We start from the raw sequence: 16363 nt of genomic DNA on the forward strand, positions 1-16363 counted from the left end.
GAAGGTGGAACAGTTTGAATACATCTTTTTGTTCCAACATGACTGCAGACCAGTGTACAAAGCAAGCTCCATGAGGACATATAAGAGGGAGTTTGGCCCTGACCTGACCGAGTCTTGACCTCAACCTAAAGAACACCTTTGGGATGAATTAGAGCAGTCACCGCTCCAATTCTTCTCATCCAACATCTGTGTCTGACCTCACAAATGCACTTCTGGAAGAAAGATCTAAAATTCCCATAAACACTCCTAAACCTGTGGAAAGCCTTCCCAGTAGTGTTGAGGATGTTTTGCTGCAAAGGGTGGGCTGACATCATGTTAAACTCTGTGGATTAGGAATGGGATGTCACTCAAGCTCATATGCATGTGACAAGTGCAGACAAGGGAATACATTTGGCAACATAGTGTAAGTCAAAGGAGGCATTTGGTACTTTGCTGTGTGGTTATGTCTGTTGGTGTTAAGGTTAGGCTAATTTGCTCTTGATTTTTTTTTTGTTTCTTTTTCTTTTGCCCCATTTTGAGAATTTTCCATTGATGCTTTATAATACATTCTATTTAAGTATTTGTTCTATGTAAATAATTCAGATCTTTTGTAATGTCTTTTAAAGAGTTCAGGGACTGAGTGAGTGCTTATGAAGGCTTTAAGGGCTCTGAAACTGAAGCCAAATTGACACCTTCCCATATCACACATTTCTCCCACCAGGATAAAAAGTACAAAGAGGAAATGTTTTTAACTGTCAATAAATGAAAATGTCTTTTTGTTTTGTTGTTTTTTTCATGTTAGATATATTTTTTAAATGTAATAACACCCAGAATGATATAACAGGGGTTGGTATTAGTTTACAGAACAGAAATGTTTTTTAAAAAAAAGATGCCAAAGTTTAACCAATGAGGAGAAACAGTATCAGTGACATCATTTCTAACCTTTAACAGGAGTCATGCATCAAACTCCTTAATATAAAGACAAATTATTTCCACATCAGTTTCCTAACTGGTCAAAGTGGAGGCTGAAGTGGTCTGTCTAAGGTAGGAAAGTTTTTTGTCTTTGTCGCTGCTATCAGTTCATTATAGTGCAGTATTTAGGATTCTTTAATGCATAAAGCTTGAGCAAAGCAGCTTATTTGTGTGAAGGTTGTGTGACCCCTTCTATGTACTCTGAGCTTTAGTTCTTTCCAGAGTTTCAGTTGGAGACTGGCTGGGCCACTCTACAACTTTTATTTTCTTTCTCTGAAACAATTGAGCATTTCCTAGCTGTGTATTTAGGATCATTGTTTTGCTTCAAGTAAAATGATTGTTGTTTTTTACATCACTGCATCCAACACTTCGCATTGCACTTGAAGGTGTAAGGTTTGGATGCAGTTGCTCAGTCATGGAAACCCACTGCATGAAGCTCTCTACACACTGTTTTTGAGCTAATCTGAATGCCACATGAGGTCTGTAGTAGCCGACTGTGCAGAAGGTTAGTGACCTTTGTTCACTCAGCATCGCTCACTAAGCACCTCAGCATCCCCGGATGCCTCTCTGTAATTTTACATGACTTTGTGGCTGAGTTGCTGTTATTCCCAGTCACTTCCACTTTGTTATAACACCACTAACAGTTGATTGTGGAATATTTAGTACTGAGGAAATTTCACCAATGGGTTTGTTGCACAGGTGGCATCTTATCATGGTACCAAGCTGGAATTTACTGAGCTCCTGAAAGCAACCCATTGATTTACAAATGTTGGTAGAAGCAGACGGCATGCCTAGATGCTTGATTTTATACACCTGTGGCCATGGATCATCTGAATTCAATTATTTGGATGGATGAATGAATAATTTAGGCAATAAAGTGTGTGTGACTTACTTTTACTCTTTTGTAAGGATCCCGAAAAAGCATCTCTATGAATTCCTCATCTTATGCCCTCAATGCGTCGAGCAGTCTGAACTATCGCGATTCGCCAAGTGCAGCCGTGGCCAAAAATGTAATCGTTCTGGCTCTCGGCTTTACCATCAACTATATTAACGGTACACTGATACACACCTTCAGAAAACACCAGGTCAGTATTTATTCTTATTGTTGTTTTTATTTAATTATCATTATTGGAAAAATATACCTAAATATTGCTAACACAAGAAATATATATGTATTAAAGTAATAAAAGTGAGATGAGGTGTTTCATGTCTTTCAGATATTTTATTTGAATCCTCGTTACATCCTGTTCATCCACCTGGTGGTGAATGACATGATCCAGCTCACTTCTTCAATTAGTCTATTTTGTCACGATCTGCAGACAGGCCGTGCGGTGGTGTGTGTGATGGACCCAGGTGCATACACAAGTGAGTAGACGGGAGTGGACTTAACAGAAAGCGAGCCTTTATTATGGCTGAAGACAAAGTGCACAAACAAAGCAGGGATGGCGTGACTAGACTATAACTAAACTGGGAAAACCAATACTGCGACAAACTAAGAAAACTCAGACTATGATGATCACTGCAAGGACTGACCGGGAAAACATGGAGGTGAGAACACAGACGACGCGACACAGACTGTACGAAACACAGAGACTAAATACACATGAGGGAAGATCAGGGGAAGTGGATGCACACGGGGAACACAGGTGACACTGATAATCATAACAAGACACGGCAGGAGTGAACGTAACACTGATGGGAGATGGGCAAAGTAAAGCAGGAAGTACACAGAGGTTCAAACAGGAGGAGAGAGAGCACGGGGAGAACGCAGACATAACGGGCTGGGGAAAACATAGAATAAAGCACAAAGAGAGACGAGGGCTCATAAATACACAGAGGGGCACACAGGGGGTAAGAGTCACGAAGGGAAAACACATAAGGAACAACGTAACAGATCAACCCAGGAAGCATGGCCTAAATAAAGAACAAAATACAAAAATACATGAAAACTAAGAATACTGGGCCCACATGGCCCAGGACCATGACACCACCCCCCCCTAAAGGGCTGGCTCCCGACAGCCCAAACCCGAGAAACAAAACACAAGCGAAACAGAAAACACCCCACCCAGGGCGGGAGGCGGGGGACCAGGACGGAGGGAACAAAACGAACCAAAAACAAGGAGCACGAGAACAAAACTGAGTCCACAAATACACAAAAGAGTCCAGAACAGGAAGGCGAATGTCCAAAGAGGCCCGAAGGCCAACCCGAGAGGCGACAACACAAAAGTCCAGTCCAACCGTTCCGGAGGCCGGCCACGGGAAAGGTGGCCACGGTGACAGAACAGATCCGGAGGCCGGCCGCGCGGAAGGCAGCGGCGGCGGCGAAGGCGGAGCAGTTCAGGGGGCCGGCCGCGCGGAAGGCAGCGGCGGCGGCGGAGCAGTTCAGGGGGCCGGCCGCGCGGAAGGCAGCGGCGGCGGCGGAGCAGTTCAGGGGGCCGGCCGCGCGGAAGGCAGCGGCGGAGCAGTTCAGGGGGCCGGCCGCGCGGAAGGCAGCGGCGGAGCAGTTCAGGGGGCCGGCCGCGCGGAAGGCAGCGGCGGAGCAGTTCAGGGGGCCGGCCGCGCGGAAGGCAGCGGCGGAGCAGTTCAGGGGGCCGGCCGCGCGGAAGGCAGCGGCGGCGGCGGCGGAGGAGACGACGGAGCAGTTCAGGGGGCCGGCCGCGCGGAAGGCAGCGGCGGCTCTCCAGTGTCAGGCGTGCCGGCCATGGCCCGGTGGGCACAGGACCAGACGAAGCAAAGGCCAAAGCCGCGGCAGACGAGGCTGAAGACTCTGAGGCTGCTGCAGCTGACGAGGGCTCGGAGGCTGCTGCAGCTGACGAGGGCTCGGAGGCTGCTGCAGCTGACGAGGGCTCGGAGGCTGCTGCAGCTGACGAGGGCTCGGAGGCTGCTGCAGCTGACGAGGGCTCGGAGGCTGCTGCAGCTGACGAGGGCTCGGAGGCTGCTGCAGCTGACGAGGGCTCGGAGGCTGCTGCAGCTGACGAGGGCTCGGAGGCTGCTGCAGCTGGCGAAGGCTCGGAGGCTGCTGCAGCTGGCGAAGGCTCGGAGGCTGCTGCAGCTGGCGAAGGCTCGGAGGCTGCTGCAGCTGGCGAAGGCTCGGAGGCTGCTGCAGCTGGCGAAGGCTCGGAGGCTGCTGCAGCTGGCGAAGGCTCGGAGGCTGCTGCAGCTGGCGAAGGCTCGGAGGCTGCTGCAGCTGGCGAAGGCTCTGAGGCTGCAGCTGGCGAAGGCTCTGAGGCTGCAGCTGGCGAAGGCTCTGAGGCTGCAGCTGGCGAAGGCTCTGAGGCTGCAGCTGGCGAAGGCTCTGAGGCTGCAGCTGGCAAAGGCTCTGAGGCTGCAGCTGGCGAAGGCTCTGGAGCTGCGGCTGACGGAGACTCTGATGAAGCCGCAGCAGGCGAAGCACAGGCTGGAGCCGGCGTAGCAGAAGGTGGCTGGATGGGCTTCTCGGGCCCTCCAGCTGAGACAGACGGCTGAACGGGCCCCTCGGACCCTCCAGCTGACGTGGCATGAGGCTGGTGCGGTTCTCCAGAACCCCCAGCTGACGAGGAAGGTTGCTGAACGGGCCCCTCGGACCCTCCAGCTGACGTGGCATGAGGCTGGTGCGGTTCTCCAGAACCCCCAGCTGACGAGGAAGGTTGCTGAACGGGCCCCTCGGACCCTCCAGCTGACGTGGCATGAGGCTGGTGCGGTTCTCCAGAACCCCCAGCTGACGAGGAAGGTTGCTGAACGGGCCCCTCGGACCCTCCAGCTGACGTGGCATGAGGCTGGTGCGGTTCTCCAGAACCCCCAGCTGACGAGGAAGGTTGCTGAACGGGCCCCTCGGACCCTCCAGCGGGAACAGACGGCTGAGGTAGAAGGCAGTCTGAGGCGGAGAGAAAGCTCACGCCATTCCTAGCCGGCTCAGAAGCAACCTGTACTGCCGACGTGTGGACCCCTTTCGCCGTCTCATGAACCTGGGCTTCATGTGGTGCGACTGTGAGAGCAACGCTAGAAAAGATCCTGGATCCTACAGAGTCAGGAATATGGTTTGTGATTTCATTGTGCGCTTCATAAAAACTGTTACACACAATCCTTTCATTATCACAACACGACTCTGACTGGCCCTTGGTCTTAACCAGAGTTGGGTCGGCCACAGCATGGATGTCTATGAAATCATGGTTAATGGTGGAGCGGTCTTTGGCACCAGTTTCTTCGTAGCTGGGCCCCAAAAAGGGTAACCCAGTACACTCCACTATGACAGGCTCATGAGATGAGAAAGCACAGTCACTCACCTCCGTCATAGGAGGAGTCTGGGACAGAACTAGGACGGGTGCGGACTGGACAGCTGCTGCCCCCTCCTCTCCAGAGACCTCAGCGCAGTACAGACAGTCCCTAGTCGCTCCCTGAGGAAAGCTAGGCAGTCTCTCTTCAGACCCGGTAACTTGTTCACACAACGTTTCAAACCTGGCATGAGGTGGCGTAGCATTTGTTAAATTGTCAGAGGTAACAGAAGTTACTTCTCGATCACCCACACAACTAGGGCTGCTCGCTGATGGTTTCAACACATTAATTCGAAAGTCACATGACACAGAAAACTTCGAGTCTGAACCTTTACTCCCAGCATCCGACATTATTTCAGAGAAATCCACCGACTGCAGGTTCACTGTGTGAGACTTAACGTCCTCATCACTAGTTAACTCAGTAAACCCCTCTGACGTGGTAGGAAGACATAACACAGAAGTACAATGGTTGGTGGCTGTAAACAACGGTGGGTTGGTTATTACAGCGTTGCACTTTACAGACGATCTGTCCTGTACTGCGCTAAAAACCTGTGTAGAGCTAGGTGCTAGGTTAGTGCCGGCGGGCACAGACACATCTTCATTAACGGCAACATTTGAACTGTTGCTCATAGTACCAGGGTTAAACAACTCAAGAACAATACAGTTATTGTTTGCATCAGCACAACATTTAGGTTCAGAAGTCATGACGCTGAGGACACAGTCATCTTTATTGCTGTTAGGATTGTTAACTGGTTCATGGATGCTGTAACCTGCCGAATCAGCCGGGTCACAGTCAGACAAGAAGTCTTTATTCACAGCAGCCCCTGAAACACTCTCCTTTGACTTAAGGTCTTTGGCTATGGGGCTAGATACAATGTCAGAAACTGAGGCAGTGGTACTCACGACTGGATGGCTGATGGAAGTCAAAGCCCCAGACGGCAATAACAGAGGGACCTCCTTGGGCTGAGGCTCAGAGCGCCGGCGGCGAGAGTGCCGCTTCTTTCTATCCGTGGAAGCGGGCGGGGTGAGCGGTGGAAGTCCCTGGCAGCTCCGGGGACCCCCAAGAGCCAGTCGAGTTCCCCGGAAAGAGCGCTCGTCACGATCAGGAGCGAGCCACGGCTCCCTCCCGAACTCTTCCACTAGCTGTGCGTCTGCGGCGTGCTGCTGCCCCACGTGATCGACGTCCAGGACCCCCACCGCGTCCGCGGGATGCTTCGTGGAGGGCGAGACAGGACGTAGCAGTGCGCGACGGCAGCGAGAACGCCGCTTTCCCCTTGAAGCGGCTGTGGACAAAACCTGACTGTCCCTGGCGACCGGCTCCTCGTCCTCCAACCACATCCGTGCTAGAAAGACAGCAGGGGACGAGTAGTCCGATCGGGGCGGCGAGGGCGGGCGGCAGGTGCGAGGTGGGGAAGTTGGCGAGAACTCCTCCTCGGGGATGAGCCAGGGCTTCCAGCGGAGCTCGTCCTCGCGATACGCCCGTAATACCTGCTGCCGCTCCTCCTCACCAAAGTCAATAGCAGCTGGCATCTCCTTGAGCCGCGTAGTGCAGTCAGGCGATGGCGAGGAAGCGGAAGGCGATGGAGCGTGAGCCGAGGGTGCGTCGGCGGTGAGCCACACCGTACCGATTCTGACCGCTTCAGGCTCACGAGGCAGCGGGGAAACAGAGCTACAGCATGGCTCAGGCGACGGCTCACGCTTACCGGGCAGCTGCTGTCGCGGGCGGAGTTGAAGAGTGGAGGCGAGAAAGTCTATGATGAGGGGATGCAGCGCCTCCCATAACCAGGGGAATGCGGACATGCATACTCCGGCTTGGCGGGCTAGCTCAACCCGTTCCTCCTCCCCGGAACACTGCAGTCAACCGCCGCATAGCGACTCCACTGTCCGAATGATCTCCTGGTCTTGTGACGCTGGGTCCGGCATGGTCGCGTCGTACTGTCACGATCTGCAGACAGGCCGTGCGGTGGTGTGTGTGATGGACCCAGGTGCATACACAAGTGAGTAGACGGGAGTGGACTTAACAGAAAGCGAGCCTTTATTATGGCTGAAGACAAAGTGCACAAACAAAGCAGGGATGGCGTGACTAGACTATAACTAAACTGGGAAAACCAATACTGCGACAAACTAAGAAAACTCAGACTATGATGATCACTGCAAGGACTGACCGGGAAAACATGGAGGTGAGAACACAGACGACGCGACACAGACTGTACGAAACACAGAGACTAAATACACATGAGGGAAGATCAGGGGAAGTGGATGCACACGGGGAACACAGGTGACACTGATAATCATAACAAGACACGGCAGGAGTGAACGTAACACTGATGGGAGATGGGCAAAGTAAAGCAGGAAGTACACAGAGGTTCAAACAGGAGGAGAGAGAGCACGGGGAGAACGCAGACATAACGGGCTGGGGAAAACATAGAATAAAGCACAAAGAGAGACGAGGGCTCATAAATACACAGAGGGGCACACAGGGGGTAAGAGTCACGAAGGGAAAACACATAAGGAACAACGTAACAGATCAACCCAGGAAGCATGGCCTAAATAAAGAACAAAATACAAAAATACATGAAAACTAAGAATACTGGGCCCACATGGCCCAGGACCATGACATATTTGTTTTCACTTATATCTTTTATCAAATTAATGTTGCATTCTGTTGCTTCCTTATCACTTTGGCTATCTTCACCACCTTCAATACTCCAATAAATTTAGCTCTCATGGCACTAGAGTGCTACATTGCTATTTGTTTACCACTGCAACACGCTGAGTACTGCACCACTAAAAGAACATACGTGGCTATAGGTTGGATCTGGGCCATGAGTGCAGTCTCAGCTTTGTCCGACATCGTTATTATTCTGGCAACAGAGCCAGTGGAGTTATTTTATTCCACAATACAATGTGAGAGAGATAACTTATTCCGGCATCCAATCATTGTAAAAAAGAAAGAGGTTTCATATTTAATTTTCCTAATTGGTGTTTTGCTCACCTTCATGTACACATACTTCAGGATATTTTTTGCTGCTAACAAAGCTAAATCAGCCAAGCGAGAGTCGAAGAAGGCGAGAAACACAATCCTGCTCCACGGCTTTCAGCTTCTGTTGTCTATGCTAACCTATATAGCAACTGCATTAATGCAGGCTCTGGTGCGCTGGTTCCCTAAACAGTATCTAATAGTTGTTTTTATTTCCTATATCATAATCTACATTGTCCCCAGGTTTGTTAGCCCTATTGTGTATGGGTTACGAGACAAGACATTTAAACAGTATTTGAAAAAGTATCTGTTGTGTACCATGAAAATGGGTAACGAGACCGATTTTAGACTATAACATTCTTGATCTAGCAGAGGGCAGCTAGGTGTATTGGTAAAAAACATTAATTAATCATCAGGTTAACTGGATTTCATCCTCTGGACATGCACTGGGTGCACATTGTGTTCCAGAAAAACCCCCAAATATTAGTTGATATGTTGGCTTTTTAAATGCTCAGACATAGGTATCACCATCAGTCTTGAAAATCACACATTACCCTTGCTCTTGTTAGTAGCGTTGTATAGAATCTGAATTAAGTAAAAAAAAAAAACAATTTTAAAAAAGCAACAAAAAAAAGAAAGAAAAAAAAAACGTTACTGTTACTAGTGATAATTTACTGTTTTAACTCTTTGGCAAATATTTGTCCACTTTAAAAAAAAAAAAAAGAGCATCCTCCTTCAATTCTAAGGTTTTATGTATCAAAACATGATATGTAAGTAACAGGCGATACTAAAACTAATGCTGATGTCAGCAGTGGTAATATGGAAATCCCCCAAAATCTCATCTGCATTGTTTTTGTTCTTCTTGTGTTGATGTCAGCATTATCTATATTGTAGTTTATAATGTAGTATAGTTTAGTGTCATTATGAATCACATAATGGTGTATTAAATTTTTTTTTTAAAAGCTCAAAGAAAGAAAGTTCCTTTGTCTCACAATGCCTAATATACTACTTTAAAGTTTGGAGATGATCCAGTGGAAACTAGTGTTTTCCTAATTGTGTGACTGTGTGATGTTTGATCTCTGACCTTGAAGCAGATACTAAAAGGTGTATTTTATATCTTTACCCATTTGATTGGAGCATAACTGGCTTAAATCTTTGGTTTCTATAAGCTTTAAATACTTAAATTCATGCAGTGTGTGATTTTGCAAAACCTTATACAGACATTGAGAATTTGTAGGGCGTTGTATTGGAAAAATATAATGTGTGATGAACATCTCTCTTCATTTCCTTTCATATGATGTAGCACTTGATTACATACTCCCTCCCTTTTGGGGAAAGAGTAATCTGGCCTTTAGCAGGTCTTTAAAATAAGCAAATGCAATCTGACATGAAAACAGCGTGACATATTGTCGTTAGTTGTTGTTTTTTTATTATGCCAATATGCAGAAGCAGTGTGTAAAAAAACATAAATACATGCTTACTGATGTATTATTGTAGGTTCTTTACTTTACAGCATAAAATGCCTTGATGCAATTTTGGTTGTCTTTTGCAACTATGTAAATAACATTTTCTTGAATTGACAAAATGCTGCTAAATATATTTGTTTATATAAAAACAGACAAAGCAACGACACCTCGAGCTGCTTTTTATTACAAGATTGCAACCCTACAATAAAACAGAGAAAAATCACCAACAAATAGATGGCAGCCTGTTAGCAACCACCTGGTGACACTGGGAAGGAAGAACTCCCTTTAAACAAAACCTCCAGCAGACTCAGGGAGGGGCAGCCATCTACTAAGACCAGTAGATGGCTGACATCTACTGGTGGCAGGAGGAGCAGGAGACAGGACCAAAAAAACACTGGAAAAGAGACAAAAATTAACAAAGAATGATTAAATACACAGTGGTATAAAAACAAACCATGAATTGCAGCTGGCTCCTAGCCTTTGCATCCTGACCCTCCCCCCACATCACTCAAACAGCTGCTGCGCGGTGACCTGCCCCTCCTTTTTAATTACCCTATAGTGATTACGGTTCTCAGTACATCACTATAGAAATAGGGCCTGCAGGAGCAGGTGTGTTAGCCAGAGATTTGTGGTTGGGGCTATTGTCTGCCTCTCAATTTTATCTGCACTTTATAGGCCTTTTCCACTTGTACCTGCTTATTTTAGCTCGGCTTGACTACGTTTTTAGTGCTTTCCATTAGGTGATAGTTCCTGGTACCAGGTAATTACTCCGTCAGGGTTCCAAGAAAAATGTGATGTCAACCGACTGTATGCCACCAATCGGCTAGTGGTGGCACTCAATGAGTCATGACGGTGTCTCCTTCTCAAAAATCCAAACCGCTATTTTTAAAACCACTGGTGCAGCCATTAAGGGAAATGTCTGCACAGAAAACAACATGCCATACACCGAGCAGCAGGTATACCATCACCTCGACATCCTCCTTTGTTGTGGCATTTGTATTGCGTACAAATGATGTCACAGACTTTCAGCCACATTGCTATAACAACACCACTCATATTAAGTGGTACACGATTGTAATAGATGAGTTGAGTCACTTTGAGTGAAGCCAAATACGTACTAGTGGAAGAGAGCTAAAGACACAGAGTTTGGAGGGGGGAGGTTTGGATGATCAGCAGTCACATGCTCATGGTATCTGTCTCTAAATTAAATAGCACTGTAGTTTACACACACACACTCATGCTTTAAAACTCATATACACAGACACAACACATGCGCCAACATATCATGTCAAACGCTGACAACAGCGTGGAGTCTAAGACCCAAGCTGACATATAGACACAGATGAACAGGCGCACGCAGACACAAACATGCATTCCCACCCCCATATACACAAACAAATACTTGACACTCACCCGATGTGTAGACAGACACAAATAGACACTGTACACACATTCACACTCCCCAAACATACTCATTTTGCTCTGGCAGGAAGCATTTTTCTTCCTGCCAGAGAGCAGCACGGCTCCTACCGATAACCCTCAGTGTCTATATGCATTTAAAATTGAGGATAGGGCACCAGCGTCAGAGGTGGGTTTGAATACACAGACCATCCTCTGGACGCTGTATAACGTGCCCACCCCCACGTCCCTACATGTATGTGTTATGAGAGTGTGAGTAATGTGGATGTCTAGGTTGCAGAATAAAATTTAGGCACAGGCAGCCAGAAGGGGACAGAGGGGGAGTGCCTCCCCTGCACCCTGGTGACACACCTGCTTGGGGTGCAGGTGTGTGTGTGGGTGTGGTGGAGCGGGAAGAAGGAGGCAGCTGAGGATGGGGAGGGAAGAAAGGGGCCAGCTCCTGGGGCCAGCTCCCCCGCTGACCCCAGGAGGTATCCCAACACTCTGGAACCCACCAGGGCAATGTGGCCTAGGCCCATCCAGACCGGGGCCCACAGCAGCAGCACCACCCCGCCCCACAGAGTCCGGGGCAGCCCACCTGACCCCACCGCAGAGAAAACTGCACCCACCTCATCGTCCAATCTTCTCCCAGACTGCACAAGACAATAGACACCCAATTTGAGTCATTCTCCACCTCTCCAATATCTCTCCCCTAAAGATATTGGAGTGAGCTCCTGTAGAGAGGAGACCTCCTGCAAAGATGTGCTTGGACTTCTGAGTTGTGAACACTCAAATCAGTCCATGCATGATTGCATGGCTCCGCCCATCAAAAAGCCACCACGGACCCTCCAGCGACGACAAAGGCTGGGGCGGTCCCACGGACCCTCCCCCCAGCGAAGGCGGATGAAGGCAGACGAAGCTGATGGAGGCTGGAGCGGCCCCACCGACCCTCCAGCAGACGACGAAGGCTGGAGCGGTCCCTCGGACCCTCCAGCGAAGGCGGATGAAGGCTGGAGCGGTCCCACGGACCCTCCAGCAGACGACAAAGGCTGGGGCGGTCCCCGGACCCCCCAGCGAAGGCAATCCCGGACGAGCCCCCATATGTTACACCCCGGCCTAGGCAACCGGCGTGCAACGCAGGAAAATAAAAATAAGGGGAAAAAAATAAAAACTACTACGGTTCACCACAAAAAAAAAATCCCAAAATGAAAGTATCGACAACTATTTACATTAAAGAAAAATAGGACATTTATTTACAGCAAAACACCAAACTATTTACAACGGGGGGAAGATCGCGACCCTGACACACTGAAACACAGGGTTTAAATACCTAGAAGGAGCAATCAGGAAATGGACAACAAGAGGGAAACACAGCTGGGGCAACGCTGAACTGACGAGACAGGGAAACGTAAACTGAACACACTAAGATAACACAGACTTTCAAAGTAAAACAGGAAACACATAACAGTCACGCCAAAACAAAACGCCTAAAACAATACACTGCCAACGCCGAACCGTAACAGCATGTTCTAAAGAAAATCTATCTATATTTTGTCATACTGATGTAAAAGACAAAAAATAATGGGTATTAAGGCCCTTAATGAGCAGGCCTTTTGAATGGAGTCCTTTAATGCATGCACATGGCCTAGGGCCCTGATACACATATAATACAGAGAGATGTTTCAGATGTTTCTGGAGAGCTGGGGTTAGTGGATGTTGTAGCCTAAATGCTGACAATATCCTCTGACTTTTCAAACTTTAAACAAAGACACTAGAGCATGTGTTGGTGTCATGTCAACCTAAGGAGATGGACCATAAGACAAAGCATGATATTGACACATTTGCAGTGATTCTTGTCTCTTCTCTGTGAGCTAGCAAAAGTGCCTAATACACACGTGCATGCACTAATGGGTACGAGCACTCCTACTACTCACAAACATTTAGGCACTGTCTCCCTCTCTCACACATACAGTATAGACACACCTGACGTCATTTGCATATAACCACTATTATAAATTATCAAATCACTGGCAAGTGCTACAAGACAGAAGTCAACCATAACCAGGTGAGCACCTATTCTTTGGTGGGTGGGGTTGTTTATAAAAACAATTTATATATTCTTTGAGATTTGTATTGTATTGAATCATTTAGTGTAGTATACTTTATTTTATGTGATCAGCTATATAATAACTCTGATTGTAACACAACCAGGCGCAATTATCAACTATGATTTAAGTTACTGCTTTGAATGAGAATGCTACTATTATCCAGCTCGTTGTGACTAAGTTAATGTTATAGGACAAACATGTGGAGTTTTTTCTTTAATGAAAATGTCTTATTGCAGTTCACACTTAACTAAAGCAGAGTTTAGTGCAGAAAAGCATAGTTTGTTGTAAACTGGAGCAGAAAGGTTTTTGAACTTTATAAAATTGATGAGAATAAATAATTTATGGTGGATTACATTGCAGAAAATGCATTTTCTGAAATGTAAATTATTTGCTTAAGCAAAATGAATTATTTTTGATTCTTGGATATGGTGTTTTATGGTTGATGTAATAGTGTTGCAGAATATTTAAGATTTCTAAGATTATTATTAATCAGATAAGGAATGCTCATAGATATCAACACTTTGCCGTGTTTTTAAAGTTAACACCTTCTGTGTTACAACCTGCCATAACAATCAATGATGTCTACAGGTTTTTTGGCCAACTCAAGAACCTTTCAAATGCTGCCATGAATTTGACAACAGTTATGTATCGGGACCCGTTAAACATAGCTATTGTCAAGAATGTGATAACTGTGGTCCTCAGTATCGCCATCATCTATGTCAACGGCACCTTGCTGCACACATTCAAAAAACATGAGGTCTGTATCCTGCTCATAAATTTTGCATCTATTTATTACATCCATTTAGAACTACATACTAGACGACAGAATGTGATATGTTCTGCACGGTGAACATTCCATCGTGCAAAGAGACGTTGGAGTGACGTCTTTTAAGTGATATTTTTGGACGTCCAAGTTTGGTCACTGAAGCAGTTGTTTTTTATCCACCGTTCAATGTTTAGTGGAATAATTCACCTTTCATGTTCTAAATCCTGTCCTTCTCTTCAGGTTTTCAACACAAATCCTCGTTACATCCTGTACATTCATCTGGTAATCAATGATATCCTCCTGCTCATCATGTTCACCCTCCTTCAAGTTCTCAGTTACGCCATTTTCACTCTTCATGTGCCCTTCTGTATTATTTTGCTAGTGATTGCCATCATTTCCAGCCTTAACACTCCAATGACCCTCGCTGTGATGGCAGTAGAGTGTTATGTTGCCATATGCTTCCCTCTCCAGCACTCACAGATCTGTACAGTCAAAAATGTAACCGTTGTGATCACAGTGATATGGGTGCTAAGTTCACTTACAATTCTGCCAGATTTATTCACCATCTTGGCCACAGAATCCAGAGATTTCTTTCATTCAAGAGTCTTCTGCCTTTGGAAAACAACTTTCAGACCTCCTGAGCTAGAAAAGAAGAGAGATATATCCAACATTGTATTTCTGGTTATTGTTTGGCTCATCCTTGTCTACACATATTTCAGAATTCTTTTCGCTGCACAGGCAGCTGCTGCAAACGCCAGGAAAGCAAGAAACACTGTACTGCTGCACGGCTTCCAGCTGCTGCTGTGCATGCTCAACTACGTGTATGATTTGCTGCTCAATGGTTTGACATCCTTGTTTCCAAAAGGAGTACTGACTATCCGCTACACAGTCTCAATACTAATACATGTTCTGCCTCGAATCATCAGTCCAGTTGTTTATGGGATACGAGATAAGATGTTCAGAAAGTACCTGAAAAAATACTTGTTTCATACAAAAAATGCTAATGCTTTTGTACACAGGTAACCCAGACAAGACAGACATTGTTGACGTTACACATTTATCAATTTCTCTTAATTTTATTACCATTTTCTTTTAGATACGGGCTAAGTATAAGTAATGGGAGTAGTGAAATTCACTTTATGTTTCTCATATCATCCTGACTTACAATTTTTTTGATCTTTCTAAACTCTCATTCACAGTGAAACAGTGTTCTGTTAGTCTCTGCATTTTGAAGCTGTAGGCAGAAATACTGTAACTTCCTGTTTGTATCACAAAGGAGAAAACTGCAGTAACCTAACCTACAGCAAATAAAAACATATTTTCATGAGTTTTCAGAATTTGGTGTTATTGGATTCATTTTAGGTGCTCAGTGTTTAGTGTAATATGTTCCAAAGTAAGATGCTACTTCATTGACAGTCCGTTTTTCCATAAAGCATTACTGTGCTAAATTGAAAAATGGTATAACAGTTTTGTTGTTACTTATGTAAAACAGGTTCTCCAATTATGTGCATGATGGGAAAATAATCAAATGAGCCTTTTTCCTGCAAACATTTTGCTACCATTGGCTCACTAATGGATTTTATGTGGTGGTTTATGTGGAGGGAAATTTTGAAATTGCAGAGCAGGATACTTTATATAGTACTGTTAATTAGTAATTATTGCTTTTGGCTTCCTGTAAGCTACATTAGTGCTTGAACTTGCAGTGATGAAGTGAATGCAGAACACCACTGAACTGATCTGAATGGACTGGCTCATTGTCAGTGATCTGATCCAGCTTTTCAGTTTTGTTACTTGTGTTATTTGGTATCATACTTGAATTTTTCGTGACATGGGGTATTCGTAAGTCGGGGTTCCACTGTATTTAAGAATATTTTGTGTTTTTTTATTTATGTGTGCTCAAATGGAATAATATGGTAATAATAATACATTTGTCTTAAATTATGGATGCTGTGTCGGTCGCGAACGAAGTGGCTCTTAGAGCCGGATCTTTGAAGTGAACGACACGAGCCGGCTCCTTATCGCCAGCCGGGGGTTTTTTTTTCTTTCTCTCACCCTCTCTCTCTCTCTCTCACTCTTTTTTTCCGCTTCACTCAGCACATGAGCCTTGTGCTTTGTGCTGGGAAGAGGGGGGAGGGGTGGAATTTACACTCGCAGTAGCACAGGAACAGAGCGGGAGGAAGAGAGAGAGAGCCAGGGACAACAATGTCACATTAGAAAGGTATAGTAAATACAGTTGTGGATGTTAAAGGATTCACAAAGTTTATTCATGCAGGCCCATATGACAGAGAATGTGCATCTTCTTTTTGTTTTCATATTTTCATTTATATGTAATTGTGTTGTGGTTTGCAGTGTTTTGTGTTGTTTTACTTAAAATTTGTTTAAAAGGAAAAAGCTGAAAATTTAAATAGCTAAAAGTTGAACTGCGAATAGTTGGTTTTTGTAAT

At 46.0% G+C, this 16363-nt stretch overlaps 2 protein-coding genes across 2 annotated transcripts; both read left to right on the plus strand.

Moving 5' to 3' along the window:
• Positions 1-1880: 1880 nt before the first annotated feature.
• On the plus strand, positions 1881-8536 carry LOC113021761 (odorant receptor 131-2-like). The gene is made up of 3 exons (XM_026166475.1): positions 1881-2036; positions 2169-2243; positions 7814-8536. The coding sequence occupies exons 1-3, from the start codon at positions 1881-1883 to the stop codon at positions 8534-8536; spliced, it is 954 nt and encodes a 317-aa protein (XP_026022260.1).
• Positions 8537-13769: 5233 nt separating this feature from the next.
• Positions 13770-14942, plus strand: LOC113021628 (odorant receptor 131-2-like). Its single transcript, XM_026166327.1, has 2 exons — positions 13770-13910; positions 14160-14942. The coding sequence occupies exons 1-2, from the start codon at positions 13779-13781 to the stop codon at positions 14940-14942; spliced, it is 915 nt and encodes a 304-aa protein (XP_026022112.1). The 5' UTR covers positions 13770-13778.
• The last annotated feature ends 1421 nt before the right edge of the window (positions 14943-16363 follow it).

This window comes from Astatotilapia calliptera, chromosome 5 (genome assembly GCF_900246225.1).
Source record: "Astatotilapia calliptera chromosome 5, fAstCal1.2, whole genome shotgun sequence".
Classification (NCBI taxonomy): domain Eukaryota; kingdom Metazoa; phylum Chordata; class Actinopteri; order Cichliformes; family Cichlidae; genus Astatotilapia; species Astatotilapia calliptera.

Bases quoted from the DNA above. Each gene is read 5' to 3' on its own strand.
- LOC113021761 (XM_026166475.1), top strand. From the start codon at position 1,881: ATGAATTCCTCATCTTATGCCCTCAATGCGTCGAGCAGTCTGAACTAT. The intron at 2,037-2,168 runs GTCAGTATTTAT...CATGTCTTTCAG, and splicing joins ACACCTTCAGAAAACACCAG to ATATTTTATTTGAATCCTCG. The intron at 2,244-7,813 runs ATTAGTCTATTT...ATGGCCCAGGAC, and splicing joins TGATCCAGCTCACTTCTTCA to CATGACATATTTGTTTTCAC.
- LOC113021628 (XM_026166327.1), top strand. From the start codon at position 13,779: ATGAATTTGACAACAGTTATGTATCGGGACCCGTTAAACATAGCTATT. The intron at 13,911-14,159 runs GTCTGTATCCTG...CCTTCTCTTCAG, and splicing joins ACACATTCAAAAAACATGAG to GTTTTCAACACAAATCCTCG.